This window comes from Leptonychotes weddellii, chromosome 14 (genome assembly GCF_054177405.1).
Source record: "Leptonychotes weddellii isolate Sample4059 chromosome 14, ASM5417740v2, whole genome shotgun sequence".
Lineage (NCBI taxonomy): Eukaryota > Metazoa > Chordata > Mammalia > Carnivora > Phocidae > Leptonychotes > Leptonychotes weddellii.
The window spans coordinates 19,400,209-19,416,154 of NC_138382.1; the positions used below are offsets into that span (position 1 = coordinate 19,400,209).

General features: G+C 42.7%; 1 protein-coding gene across 5 annotated transcripts in view; it reads right to left on the minus strand.

The window, feature by feature from the left end:
- Positions 1-15,946, minus strand: part of LOC102742051 (transducin-like enhancer protein 1) — an 88,210-nt gene that overhangs the window by 28,909 nt on the left and 43,355 nt on the right. For 2 of the 5 annotated variants that reach the window (XM_081802880.1, XM_081802878.1), the window contains exons 7-9: positions 15,715-15,916; positions 14,963-14,979; positions 2,216-2,332 (exon numbers count right to left, since the gene is read on the minus strand). In XM_081802880.1, the coding sequence (XP_081659006.1) occupies positions 2,216-2,332; positions 14,963-14,979; positions 15,715-15,916 (336 nt within the window). Of the gene's footprint in view, positions 1-2,215; positions 2,333-14,962; positions 14,980-15,714; positions 15,920-15,946 lie in introns of all 5 variants that reach the window. The other 3 variants (XM_081802879.1, XM_081802877.1, XM_081802881.1) reach the window with 2 other exon arrangements.

Sequence of the window (15,946 nt, forward strand, 5' to 3'; positions counted from 1 at the left end):
GCCTGGGTGGCTCAGTTGGTTAAGTGTCTGCTTTCGGCTAAGGTCATGATCCCAGGGTCCGGGGATCCAGTCCCGCATCGGGCTCCTTGCTTAGCAGGGAAGCCTGCTTTTCCCTCTGCCATTCCCCCTGCTTGTGCTCTCTCTCTCTGACAAATAAATAAATAAAATCTTAAAAAAAAGAACCCAAAGATGGTGGTGGTGAAAAAAAATATAATCCAAAAGGTTTTCTTACAAAAAAATTTATTAAAAAGGTTCACATAGTATACAAACTAGCAAGAAGAAGCAAACAGCTCATTTATTATGATGGGACTATGAAGTGAGTTTTTGAGTAGTCTGTAATTTCAATCTTAGGTTTGTTTTGGACCCTTCTGCAAATGTGAACCCTCACACTACAGTGTAGGCTGGTCACTGGAGAGCTAAGGTCTGAGGACTTTGCCCCAGATTCTCCAACATCAACTCAATACATCACCCTCAAACTACCTATACATCTGGACATACTTAATATGAGCAGGTTATAAAACAGTAATGCAGAGCTATGGATTCTAGATCACTCACCACTAAATATCTACACGAGCCTCATGCACAACAACTCAAAATTGTATTACCGGCAACTTCCGAATTTCTGCACGTCATGGACATTTTGAATAGCTTATTAACAGTTGATGCCATATATAAAAGTACCTGCAGTGGAAACCGGCTGTGGGCAAAGGTGAGGGGCAAACATTATGTGCTACAAAGCCTTGGACTGGAATGGGGAGAACCTACAACTCCAAGTTCTCAGAATGTTATCACAGTGCAGAGTGTGGACCATTACAAGGACCTCTGGCAAAATACCCTCTCCAAGAGGCGCCTGGGTGGCTTAGTCGGTAAGGAGTCTGCCTTCAGCTCAGGTCATGATCCCGGGGTTTTGGGATCGAGCCCCACGTCAGGCTGCCCACTCGCTCCCTCTCCTCCCTGCTTGTGCTCTCTCTGGCTAACTAACCCTCTCTCTCAAATAAATAAATAAATAAATAAATAAAATCTTAAAAAAAACCCTCTCTGAGGCCCTCAGCTTGGGGATCCTGGCATAGTGATCAAGAGCATGGATTCTGGAGTTAGACTGCCTCCAGGTTCCACCACTAACTCTGAACTTGGGACAAATCACAAGTTCTGTGCTTCAGTTTCTTTATCTACAATGGAGGTGACGGTACTGAATTCACAGAAATGTTTGAAGAGTCAAATGAAAAAATCCATGTAAAAGCACGTGGTATGTGGCACGAACAAGCTGTCGCTGAGGAAATACTAGAGACTGTTAGCTATTGGCTTGAACCAGCCAGCAGGAGGCAGAGGGGCCTCGCATGTAACCCCCATCTTGCCGACCCGCCAGCCGCTTTTTCCATAAGCAACAGGAAGTGGGCTAATCCCAGGTTCTACTCTCATCCTGTTCCCGAGAATGTGTCTGTCTTGAAATAGACACACTTGGGGATACACAAGAAAACTCCAAGTCATTTATCAGCTGCAATGCTGATGACCCTCAGACTCGAGCCAATTGCCATTTGGCTTGGTTTTGCTCTCCTCATGAAATGTGGTTCCAGCTAGGTGTGAGTCAAGAGCCCTCCCTTCACAGTCATGCATTCTCAATCTGCGGGGTCTGATCTAGATGCTTCCAAGGTTTTTTCCGTTTTTACCATGGACTTACCTAGCCAAACTGCTCGCTGTTCAAGAGGATGAACTCTGCCTCAAGACCGAACATGAGCCTGAATAAGTCAACAGAATAGCATCCAAAAAGGTACTCTGTGACAGCCATGTTTTTAGCCTGGTTATTTTAGCAGGACGGGCTACCAAATTTGCAGGACCCAGGACAGATGACAATGCAGGCCCTGGTTCAAAAACTGAGAATTTGAAGATGGTGAGGACAGAGCGTCAAACCACGGGCAAAGTCCCTTTAAGAGCAGGGCCCCATGCAAATGCACAGGCTGGAGGTCCGGCCCCTGCACGCTGCTATCCCCTCTTATGAGGAACTTAGGCAGGAGGCCTAAAAGGTCATCGTGAGCCTGACCGAGCAGAGTTCACAGCTCTAGAGGGAAATAGTACCCTTCTAAGAACCTATCCTCTTGATAGTATTATTTTAAAGGATGTGGAATTATCACTATGATCTTCGAGTATGCTTGTATGCTCACTTAGAAGGTGAACAAGTAAGCAAACAAATACTGTTTCAAGTCCTTTATTTACTTACATAGTGGCTGGAGTCCTTATCATCCACCTTTCTTTTTTTGATGTCATTGGAAAATTCAGGTCCATTTCTGCGTTTATCTGTGCCCCTTAGACTGTCTGGGACCAAGAGGGAATTACTCTGTAAGACACACACACAAAAAAAGAAAAAAAATTAATCAAAGATTCCTTCCCAGGTCTCTTTGTACACATGAAAACCCAACCTGGAAGTGATAGCTATTTTAAGAAAGGTGATACCTACACCAACTTTGACTCCATGTAATTCATCTCATCTGAAGACTTTGATGGCAAACATTTAGAGAGGTGTAAGCGCTTAAAAGGGAGACCCTGACTATGCAATGAAGCCATCCAGAGCCTGGTGGATCCTTCAGGCCCTACTCACTCAAAATGCTCTTCCATTCTCTTTTTACTGTTAGAGAGATGGGAGCTTGCTGTTTACAGGTGGATGTGTTTTTATTCTTTCCCACTGCGATTTCCTGGCCAGGAATGTAAACGGCCTAGGAGCGGAACCCTGAGATTATTCTATCAGGCGTATTCTGTGACTGTGACAGTGTGTGCCCCTCGAAAAAGACACACAGAGAGCAGGTGGGATTAACAGCATGGCTTCCTAAAAGGCAAATAACATTCTCCACAGCAACAATGAAGGAACTCTTTTGAATTCTTTTAATTTGCTGTTGGAAATAAGATTTGGTGTTCCTCGCCAATAGCACTGAAATTCAAGACCCGAAGCGAGTATTTCAGCCAGGGAATCTTCAACAGCGAGGCCAGCTCCCCCCACACAAAAGCAGGAACAAGGACTAATCTTTTCTACCAACCACACAGGATCCTTCCTTCCCATGTGCTGAGTACGAACTGTTGACCCAAAGAAAACAGGCATTTTCGATATTTGGGGGGTCACATGACATGATCTGACATCCCTTCAATTCCCATCTCCCCTCAGGCTAAAGCATCTGAACATGTTACAATGAGTCCTTTTAAGTACATGATTAGCATACGCAAGGGGGCAATTTGTTCAGTGATGTGTTACTGCCTTGAACAATACTGAAGGAGCTGTGCAAAAATCTCCTGCACAAAGCCCAGATAACCCCAATTTCTGAGAGAGGCTGGAGAACTACCAGTGGGGTGTCCAGGGCCAACAGACAATTATGTTACCTTTCTCTGCCACAATTTAAAAAAGAAGGGGCTGGGGGAAACCTTTAAGTCAGACCACCTCTAAAGCAATGGCATGTACCAGAAGCAAATTTTTAAAAGCGGGGTTGGGAGGGGAGAGAAGGGGTGACTTCGCTCCTAACCAGCCCAAAGTAGTCAGCCAGGTGGCTGGGTCTCTAAGTTCCCTCATGAAAACTGTGGACCCCACCATGGGAACATTCCCAGCTCAACTACACACAGGAGGAAATCAAACTGGGGACCAGGGGGCCATCTGAGGCCTCTTTGCCCACTGCAGGGGCTGACAGTGAGGCGAGCTGAGCTTTGATTCATGACCGGTCAAGCTACACAAATGCAGGAGGCTTACATAAAAGCAGAGGGAGGGACTCGTGTGATTCAATACAGAGTAGCTCAGAGTAATGTCTTTAGCACAGTGTGTGGGGCTGAAAGGTGACCTGGCCAGATCCCTCCACTGAAGACCGTGGTAAGTGTCTGCTAAAAACTAACCCCTCCGACCCAGACCCCCTGGCTGATAGGACACAGGAGACTTAACCAAACTCCTGGAAGTGCTAACGTGCACTCCAAAAAGCGGAGCCACGGGAGGGGAATAGCAGCGTGCACTCAGGTGTAAACAGTGTTCCAGTGCACCTGCCCGTGTTCTAGATCTTATCAGCTCTCCAAAGTCTCCTCGTCCAGACTCTGACCTGATGCACTGAGGGCAGCACCATAGAGCACTCAACTTTACATCTGCCCCAGGGCCCAGAAGAATGTGGCACAGACTTGGTATCCACTGGCAACTTTAAAGTGAAGTCTCTCTCCACAGGGTCACCTTCGAAGCCTTCCTGCTGTAACCAGCGCTGGGCATCCAAACTGCTCAGCCATTCAAAGATAGCTTTTTAACGATCTTCTTTTTTTTTTTAATATAGTCAAGTGATATTGTAAACATAAAAGTAAACTTCGCTTCTGTTAGCAACAATGCAATTTCTGTTAGAAACAGTAACAGTTCTAGAGTGGGACCCTGGAGCCTGTCAAGCTTTGAGGCCTCTGCTTCTACATGTTAGAAGTTACTACTGTAATTCCTGCTTGAACGGCTTAAATGAGGCCTATAATCTGAATAGGTTTTGAAAAGCTCTGGAAGTTCCTCTAAATTTGGACAGGGTTAGTAATTAGCACCGCTACTTATGTGAAAATTGGCTCCATTCAAAATGGCAGACTCAAGACAAGTTGCAAAACACAGTGTCTCATCGTACCTTTGATGCTGTAAAATGAATTCAAAACAAGGCAGCAAAGATGGTGGGCTGGGAAGGCCTGGGGGAGCCACAGTCCGGAGCAAGTGGGGAGCTGGTTCACGTGGCAGCCCCGCCCAAAACAGGCCACTTCCTTTCACCCCTGTTCTCACGAACCTGTTCTTTGTGTAATTGTCCCCAACATCTGCCAGCCCTGACACTGCTTTCGTTGTCGTTCCTGATTTAAGCAAATGGCTCCAGCCTAACGAACTTCACTGTCAGCAACAACAGCTATTTTGGTTAACGACTGCCTAGGTGACCCTAATCTTCATGGTTCCCTCGTGTGCTCCCTAGAAACCCAAAAGTGACTTCACAGGTATTACTGGATGTCTCATGATACCAGAAGTTTTATTTCCCCGCCGCCCCCCCCCCCATGCTCTGTGTTTTCCTCACACACCAGCTTATGTTCCTCATGACCCAGGGGTGGAGTAACAAGTCATACTGATGGTCATTGTGAGCCATTTTGTACACATTTTAAGTATAAAAAGATTCTACCTGGGTATTGAATGATCATTTGGATCTTTCAAAATTTATCTTGATTCTTTCTTGATTTGTTCGATCTGGACTAGAATAAGATAGTATCACATTTAACATTTAATCAACATTTAAGAAGAAGCCATTTGCAAAACAGTGAAACTCAGGTTACTTGACTTTAAGTTTTTTTTTTCAAAACTTGTGCACTGGAAACACAGAAGGTTAATTAGAATCACACCTCTGAAGAGGCCAAAGCAACCTTAAAAGATTTATTGTTCATCTTCTTCATCCCCCCACCCCTTTATCTGGGGGCTGACCAGTGAGGGGAGGCGATTTACCTAAAGTCAAGGCATCTCCACTCCCAGAGGAGTGATTCTTATACTCAATTTATGTACATAAATACTTGCCCCCACCTACTTATCACTTAAGAGTCACGCTGGCTCTTTAACCATTAACATTTAACCATTTAACATTCTAATGTGACATAATAATGCCTAGTGCATGCTGCATGCTTTCTCTGACCGCCCCCCGCAAACCACAGTCTCTATCTCTCTCTCACACACACAAACACACTTGGTTTTATGCCACTTTAGGAAAACCGTCAACATCTTAAAAAAATTACACTCGACATTAAAATGACCTGAAAACAGTCCCAAATTCCTGCCTTTCCACTCATGAATCCTGCCATTTATAACCCAAGATGCGTACAACAACAGGCCTCAGCAGAGAGCAACAAAGCGGTTCAGAGACCCACAGCACCTCTTCACACGATGTCACTCATGGCCGCTAGGACCTCTGCAGACTTAGCTGCCACCAGACTTCTCCTCCCAGGGTCCATATTTTCAAAGGCTTTAATCTACCAAACAGCATTCATGAAGGAAAGTTCAATTTCAAACATTTAATCTGTGAAATAAATATTTAATTGTGAATCAGAGGTTTTTTTTTTTTTATCAGCATGAGAACTAGAGTTACCACGCTGACTGATACACTCTAATGCTAGCCAAGAAACTCAATGTTTTATTCACCTTGCAGCTGGTAAAATTTAAGTGTCTGCCAGAATTTTTCAAAAACAGTAATTACTGGGCAGATTTCTATTACAAATGTCCCAAGGTCTGGGATTTTTGAGACTGTATATATAAAGTTTCCCTTTGTATTAAAATTTTTTAACTAAACAAAATCATCTTATTTACTTTGTGTCTTCCACCAGAGCTCAAAATTGGACATTTATACAGCCCACAGGGGAGATTACGAATCTGAGCAAATCAAGGTCGGAAAACACACTATGACTTCAAAACAAACTAAAAGTCTAAAACCATGATAGGTTTCTGTACCTTACATGTTGCACACACTTATGGGAATGCAGCCAAGTCAAACAATAAAGGTAGAGGTATATCTGACAGGTCTCTGGAGAAAAAAAGATACCCCCCTGGAGCATTGAGTACCAGAGTCAGAAAGAGGGTCCACAAGACCTGTTAGCCCCACTGGTGTGCCTTTCTCTCTATTTGTAGGTGGAAACTACACATGAAATGAAGAGATGAGGGGCAAGGACCGAGAAAACATGCAGCCCAAGGGAACTCTCCCTCTTAAAAAATCTGGAGAACTTAAAATCTCAGTGTGCACCTTCACTGACCACAGGCCAACTGTTGGCTACCATTACTATATGCTTCCTGAGGGTCATTTCTCCCACTCGCAGTGACATGATGCTTAAGAACAGTGACAAGACTACAAGAGCTACTCAGAGAAGAAAAGGAAAAGTAACAGAACTTCTCCTGTTACAACTGGGGTACACCAGCTCCAGTCGCCAAATCCAGATCACATCTAACTGGGTGAACCATGTTTCATAAACACACATACCAGGACTAGCCTCTGCTATAGTTCTCTGGGTGCAAGTTAACTAGAGAGTTGGCAGAGTGTTTGAACCTAGTGGGTAGAAGTGCACGATTATTCTCTCAATGCAAAAATAAACATCCAAATGCAATCATTACACCATACCTTCATAGAAGAACTTCCAATGGTAAAGCATCAGAGCCTGCTGCACTTGGGATTCAGTTGAATCAAAAGAAAACATCACGATTTGGATCTGTGTCACCTTTATTCTCATGGTTCTGGACAATGCTGTTTCTATTTCATGCTCTGAATACCCAATACTCAAGATCGAGGCAGAGAGACCCAGATGCTTCAATAAAAACCCGTCCGTATATGCTGGTTCCAATACTTTTGCTTTTCTTTAGCAATTTAACAGTAATGGCTGTTCATGTAAACGGAGATATTCTGGAAGGTAAACTCCAGAAAAAATGAAAGAAAGCAGGTTTAAGGGAATGTTACCCTGTCAGTGTTACCAGAATACTTGTTACAGAGTCTTCATGTTTCCTTCATCGATTCTGAGACCTCAAAGCAAGTCTTCTGCCAACCATGTCTAAACCTTGAAGCCACCAGCAGCAAATGTGCAAGGAAAACCCGCTCATGGAGACAGCAAAAGCTATACAGGTTTCCCTAATGTGAAAATAATGCACATTATTCAAATGGATTTCTTTTAGCTGCCATGCTGATTCCCCTTGGGATCTTTCTCCTCCCCGCAGGAAAAGCATTTGTGTCAGAGGTACAGACTGGAAACTCATGACACCTCATTTATCCTCCGTTACACTAAGGCAGTGGGAACCTAATTTGCTAGCACACTCCACACTGACAATTAACTTCTCGGTGAACATTAAAACAATTAGGTAGTGACGCACCCCCATCACATCTGTGTGCCTTCTCCATCTACACCTGGTACCAATTAAGCCCTCACCCCTGCGCTGTACTTTTCACTTCAGTCCAACGGGTCATTCACAGATTCTGCCTGACATTTCAACAAATGCGTTTTTAACCCCTAAAACTAACAGGATCCCCACCTGTCAACGGGGAGGAGGGTAAGAAAGTGAAGATGTGTGGAAATGTGTCCATTTGGCAACCGCATCACATCTCAGGAGCCCTGCCTGTGAGGCAGATCTGAAGGGTACACATCGATTTTTCCTACAGTTTGAATGCAAAATATGGAAAGGACCCCGCGTGTTCTCGCACCTCGATCTGGGAACTCTGCAACTGTCAGACGCAGATGAGTGGTTCAGTCAGAACTCCCAGAAGGGAAGCTAGCCATGTAGAAGGCATACAGACCCAGTAAAGAGGTGAGCCGGACGCTGTACTACTGCAGGAGACAGATACCCTGGCATCACTTGCAACGTCCCCAGTTTGCCCTTCCACCGCTTCAGGTAAAGAAAAATAAAACACACCACACCCACACACACACGTGCGCGCACACGCACACACACACACACTTTAGAGCTGACAATAAATATAGTTATTTCAAAATAACTTTTAAATGCCCTCATGACAACTTCATTCCCCTCATCAGGACCTTGGTGACAGCAAAAAATCAAATCTGTATTTCAAACTGTTTTTAAAAGCAGTTTTCGTAGAGCTACTATTTAGCTGTCACTGTCGCTCTTTGTTCTCTAGTCCCTGAGGACAAACTTTCTAGTACAAAGAAACCAGAAAGCACTGGGTCAGGACTTGCCGGTGAGTTAACTTGGGTATCTGATGGCACTCACCTCCACCTCTCCTCATCTGAAAGACGGGAGACCCAGAGTTTCCTGCTTATTACGTTTCAGAAGTAATGATAAAAATGATCATGGGGCCAAAAGGAAAATAAAATTTTTAAAAACCTGCTCTCAATGGTGGGCTTAAGTTATGTTTTCTAATTACAGAGAACAAACTGAAATCTGAAGAGAGTTTTGGAGGGAGGTAATGTTTTCTACCCGCTTTCTGGTTTCTTAGAGTCAAGATGCCTGATGCCCCATCTTTACCATGAGCACAGTGAGATAAAACCTGAACATTTCTCCAGTTACATATGGGCCCCGGTGAGTTACGGTGTCCACAGTAAAGACACACCTCCACCTAGTACAGGACAGACCACTCCCAACCATCTAGAAACTGCTGTCGCTTTCCTTTCTTCCGGGCTTCACCCTCCTCACGGCAGTGATGCAGGGAGCTATTTTTTAAGCACATAGTTTTAAATTTTGCCAAAAAGGAAATCTGCTGAGACAACTGAAGAAAACTTAGTGTTTTCCACTGTGCCTAAATATTGACATTTTAGGTGACTCATCTCAGTTTTATCCTTCACTTCTAGGCGATTCCTTGAAATAAGTCAGGGGATAAACTCACAAACAGTTAGGCAGAAATATTTCCTCCTTTGATGAACTTGAGCATCATGAGCCCAACCAAGTTCAAGACGGGCTGGGGTCTGTCTCCTGCTCTCCGCACTGAGAAACATCAGTCACGGCCCACATCTCCACAACTGCCTCACACATTTGAAAACAGGAAAAGAAACCACCAGTAACGGGGCGCCTGGGTGCCTCAGTCGGTTAAGCGTCTGCCTTCGGCTCAGGTCATGATCCCAGGGTCCTGGGATCGAGCGCTTTGTTGGGCTCTCTGCGCAGCGGGGAGCCTGCTTCTCCCTCTGCCTGCTTGTGCACTCTCTCTCTGTCTGACAAGTAAATAAAATATTTCTAAAAAAAAAAAAAAAGAAACCACCAGTAACTACATGGAGCATGACTAATGATGCATTTATGGCTGTCTTGTTACTCTGCAGGTAGAGAGGATAGGGAGGACATTCCAAAAGGCTTGCTATGCTCTGTCTGATGACTTCCTGTTTGTGGTCCCTAAAACCCCTCACCCCGTGAGGCAGCTTCCATCACCAATTTATAGATGAGGCTAGGGGAAAGTTCCAAAGGATGAAACACCTCGTCCGTGACAGAACACCACTGTGGTCTGCCTCTGTCCAAAACCGGTGTTCTTTTTATCACCCCACGCTCGAAGGGGTGCTTTTTTTTCAAAAAAGCAAAATTTCAGAAAAAAGCCAACAGTGAAGTATTCTACAAAGAGACTCATGTCTTAGGTTCTCCTTGCACTCTGTAGTGCTGAGTGTGATTTGAGAAAAAAATCATGGGTGATCCTTAATAGGATGTAGTAGGATCTGGTCTTACCAATTAACTAGTTAAGCAGAACAGCTCCAGAAGAAACACAAAATAAAGACACCACCTCATATTAAATAAAGTGATGACTGTCATCACTATTTTTAAATAAGTTCTAAAGATGAACTCGGTAATTCTACAAAGTCAGTTATAGGAGTGACAACCCAGTTCCTCAGAGAGACATAATCTAAATCTCTACCTCCGCTGATTAACTGTATAATTAGAAGCACCTAGCCTCCCTGAGCTTGGGGTCTTACTGGTCAGATGATGGTGTTGCATCATTATGACCTCTAAATACATTAACAGTGTAACACTTTCCGGGGCCAGGGACCCCTTTTGAGAATTTGATGAAAGTTATCATTTCTCTCCACAATTAACAGAAAGGAGCACCACCCCAGAACATGACGCACACAGTTTTAGAGGGGTTCAAGTACCTCCTGAAGCCCACATGTGTACCCCGCCTAAGTCCACAGACCCTGTGCTCTGGAGTCTCTCCCAGACACCTATCCCCATCATCTCCTCCCTCTTCCAAACGTTCCAAATAGTGATCACACGTGTTAGGCATTCCAGTGTTTTTGATTTAACAAATATGTGCCTGTGACATTAAAAGATATCACTGCAAAATGGCAGCAAGTACAACTAACCTTTGAACAACGTGGGGATTAGGGGTGTGCCCCCCATCTCAGTCAAAAATCCACGCCTAGCTTTTGATTCCCCTAAAACTTAAGTACTAATAGCCTACTGTTGACCAGGAAGCCTTACCTATGACACAGTTGATTAACACGTATTTTGTACATGTACTATATACTATATTCTTAAAGGTAAGCCAGAGAATGTTAAGAAGATCGTAAGGAAGAGAAAACACACTTACGGTGCCGTCTTGTGTTTATCAACAAAAATCCACACATAAGTGGACCCGCAAAGTTCAAACCCATGTGGTTCAAGGGTCAATTCCACACGCAGTGCCTCACACAGTGTCTGACACATAGTACGTGCTCGCTAAATATTTGTTAAACGAATGAGTATCAAAGCACACGTTCTGTCATGTTTTTTCAAGACCCATACAAATGCTCTGTCAAATCTGATTCCAGGTCTTTCAAGCAGACTTACTGGAAGATTGCCTTCAGCCAAAACTGAACACAATTCATCTTTACATTAATTGAAATACCCAAAGTTTTTATTACCACGTAAGAAATAAAGTCCTTTTTGTTAGGTCATGTCATGTCTTTGCTCAACTGTAGCACTCTGACAAGTAGCCTTATGTTAAAAAAAAAAAACAAACTTGCAAACAAGTTTTGCAAATTAGTAAAAACAGTAGTCAAATCTTAATTTAAAATCAACAGCCAAATAGCAAAATAAACCCTCTTAAAAGCTCTTCCCTTCATCATTCATCTCTTTCAAAAAGAAGAAAATTAAAAAATAGTGTCCATATTTTCACTGTCCTTACCTTCATTTTTTTCTTGGGCTTTACATTAAAACAGGCTACAGTAAGGCTCGTTTGTTTTCCTACCAAATAACCTTAAGCTAGCAAATGTAATAATTTTGTCACTAGAAATAAACAAATACAAACTATCTACAAACCAGGTTTAGATGCACAGATGAAAATCCATACACACTCACATTCCCTCTGGGTCTACAAAAGTCCCTGACTGCTGCACTTGATACAGATAATTATCATGTTTGTTCAATACAGAGAGAACAGCAGGAAAAAAAAAAAAATAAGACCAGATACTAGCGTGGAATGTCTCAGAACTCCTCAGTCTTATTTATGACAGAGGTTCCCCGTTTGGTCCAAGGACCCTGAGGTTCCCAGAGACTGTTACAATCTCTATGGAGGCAGATCTTCTTCCTATACCTCAACCAAAACAATGTATTGCCACAGAGAGGACACGGAAGCTGATGAGACTACATCTATCCTCTCTGCAAACTGAAGGCACTGAAGATACCTGCAAACAAGTAGAACAAAGCCACTCTTCCCACTACAATTTTTTGTTTGGGAAAGTAGTTAATTTTCATTAATAAAGTTATTTATGCTAACACAAATTAAGTAGCTCTTTACCAGTTAAAGTGATTTTGTTTTTGTTTTTTAATTTCTTAATCCAGAAAAATTTCAAAATCTGTAATCCACACAGAGAAAAATTCCCTGGGGTCATCAATAATTTTAATTTAAGATGTAAAGATCCTGAGACCGTAAAGTTTGAAAACCACTACTCTGTTGGTTTGAAAACAAAACAAAACAAAAAACCAGCAGCAATATAGGGTAATCAACTGACTTTTTCACCTAGTAAAATTTGACTTCATAATTCAAACCACTTTATTAAATAGAGAAGTACTACAATATTTTAGTCACTAGCAGTACACATCCTCTCATTACCCACTGCTTCTCATATTCAATTTTACACAAGTTTAAAGAGCTACTTCATTTTATATAACTGCAGCGAAACCCCACTTACATAAGTGGACAGTGAACAGTTTCATTCCTCTACAGACCAAGTTAAATGTTTAGGTTACAAATTAGTGCAGTTTTCCCATTTTATATCATCATCACCAAGAGAGGTCTATAATAATTAGGCGGAAAACACAGTATGTATACTTATTCTGAAAATAAAATTATCATTCAGACTTGTGAAAAATTTGATGTGAAAGAGACATGCAAAGAGCACATTAAATAACCATTCATTTTATGGTATTGTACAGATTGGTTTATGCCATGTATCCACCATATTTTGACTTGAAAGTTCACTGGCGGTGAACTCAACTTGAGGACCTAAAAACGATCGAAATTTAAGGACTGTTTTGCATTTGGAGGGTACAACTCCTCACCCTTCCTCCACCCCACCCTCACTTCCCCAAGTGAATTAAGTTCTTGCTTACGTTTGTCAGCCAAAAATACAAACAGGTTATTTGATACACGCAGACACACAAGCAGAGCTATGGAAAGCAGTTCTACTGGGTTCAGCATGCACACCTCAGCTCATCACTCGTGCCATGGCATCTCAGAGAAATACATACTATGGTACCCCTTCCACAACTATCTAGAACTCTCGCTGAAACTTTCTACAACCCAAGATCTTCTCATACTTTTGTCACCTTTCCTCAACGCTTTGAGAGAGGGCTTGTAATATGTGTGCCTACATATCCCTAACTACAGCTACATTTCCTGTGTTGTCTTACATCTCACAAGCACTCGACAAATATACAGGGATTTAAGATGAAACAGTACCGAGAACAGAAAGCTAATTTAGAAATACAGTTCCAAACCTATAATCAGTTCAATAAATTAAAACCTGCAGCAGACTACGGGACAGGAGCTTTCTCAACATCTCCTGCCATCTCTGTTCTTCGGTCCAGGATTAGGGTTTTTAATTTGACATTCTATTGAGTGAACATGGCTCGAAAGAGGACAATCTACAGTGACACGGAGACGGCAACAAACATAAAAGTCACCTCCATTAAAGTCAGTTCACGTAGGTTTGTACTTTAGGAGTAGGGTATTTTATTCCCTAGCTGGGGTTTTTTCTCCCCTCTTTCCCTCCCAGCATTTTCCAGAGAAAACTTACGAGAATTTTAAAACTAGCCACCCCATCTTTTCACCCTTATCCATTGCCCCCAAAGAATCCTGCTACATAAAGTACACAACCGACTCTTGATTTCAGCTCACGTCATGAGATCGAGCCCCATGTTGGGCTCCGCACTGGAAATGGAGCCTGCTTGAGATTCTCTCTCTCCCTCTGCCCCTCCGGCCCCATCCCCCATCTCTCTCCCTCTCAAAAACAAAAAACAAAACAAAACAAAAAAACCACAAAACAAAAAAAGTAACACCAAGATCAGTCTCAAAAAGAATTTTAAAAGTAGCCACTATTCTACACAGAAGAGGGAAAAAGAACTTTCTGCACACAAGTGATTCACCTATCTTCCCCCTCCCCCAAACTCCTAAAAAAAAAGGATCAGAATGATTTAAAAGTTCAGTATCCCAATTCTGCTACCATATTTAGATTCAACCTGGCCAAAATACCGCCATGTTCAAAAGGAAAGGAAAGGAGGAGGAAAGGAGGCACAAATTATAGGTTATCCTCGCTGAAAAGGGGCCAATTTCTCACTCCATATTAGATTCGATCTCCCCATAGCTTACTGGCAGATACACGTACAGACTGAACGTGCAGTATGTAAAATGGGTAAGATTTAGGCCGATGAAAAAATGAACCCTTATAAAGCCCAGAGCCTCCGTCCACTGAGTTTCCTTGTTCTTCAGAGCTTACTTAGACGCTCAGTTCTTTGGTCAAAAATAAATTTAAGTTCAAGTTCACCCTCCAAGGACAATTACGAAAAGAAAACTAGATATGGAAACCTAGCAACTAAGATGCATTTGAGGAGGATAATGAATGGTGTAGGTAGAAATAAGACATTACTAACCAATTTCACATATGGATTGTGACCTCTTGCCTGTAAAACTGATTTAAGACAAAAACGAATACTCTTTTAAAACTCCAGGCAACCTGGAGTCGGAATGCAATGATAAACATATTTTTAAAGTGGGTCTGGGGCACATACAGATCAAAGTGTATTTCCAAGTGAGTAATCACAGCAGACAGCTTTGCCTCCAAATCATGTCCCTCTCATCACACAAGTTTTATTAAAAAAAAACACAAAGGTCGGGGGGAGGGAGGGTAGACCATCATAATATAAAAAAAGAAAAGAAAAGAAAAGAAAAAAACCAGGTCACTGAGAGAGACAGGGAGCATATGCGTGTCTGCGGCCGTGTTTAAAGAAAGGCAGCTTGGGGTGCATTGCTGGAAGGGCAATGTGTTTATGTACAGCAGGCGTTTGAGTACTTACTGTGCCCGGTTCTCTGTCTGCTCCCGAGGTTACCAAGAAACGCACAGACATGCCCGTTCAGACACAGAGGCAAGAACAGAAATAAAAAAAAGGGGGGAATAATTAGAACACAAGCCCCAAACAGTTTTAAAAATGGCTTTTATTTATATAAGTCATTGCACATTCCTAATACAGTGATTTCCTGAAAATTACAGTATTTTGTAAACATAAGATTTACAGTTTAACCATACACAAAGCCTATTTTTTTTTATTTCTTGACAGAATAAATTACTTTTCTTCAAAAAATTAGTCAAGTGCAATTTTGCCCAATATTTAATGCATACTAGAATTAAAGCCTATGAAACTAAGTAGTAACAGATGCAATTATCAAACCTTTCATTTGAACACATTCACTTTCAAATTTAACTTCTTATTGCGCCCCATTTAACAACATTACTTTCTTTGAAAATTACCCAATTAAGCAGTTAACAGTTTTCCATAATATGGTACAGGCCGCTGGCATTAACTAGGCAGTTGCCAAGATGTCAAGATGCCTGCAACCTAAAGAGATCGAGAAATCTACAGATGCCCACGTTAAACCCTGAAAACTTCCAGGGAGAACTGGGTTTCAGTGGCCAAGCTTTGCGACAGTTCCTCTTAGCTCATTGTTTGCTCTCTGTATGGGGTGGGGCTTTCTTTAGCGGTGCACACAACTTTGCAGCACTGTATGAGTATTAGGACCAAGTCCTAATCTGGCTTGCCAGGCCTCTCACCTCTGTGGTGCTCTGCATCGTGGTGCTTCTTGTCATCTTTTATTGCCAAGTGAGACTGCCCACTCAGAGCACTAGACAGCGCCAGGAGGCCAGCACTGCCCCCGAGGGGCGGGATTCCAGGAGGCTGAAGGCCCGAAGGGTGAGGCGTTAGGGGCACTGGGGGTCCGTGGCCATGAGAAAGATGCTGAGCTTGCAACTGCTGCTGCTGTTGGTGGTGGTGAGAGAGGAAGGG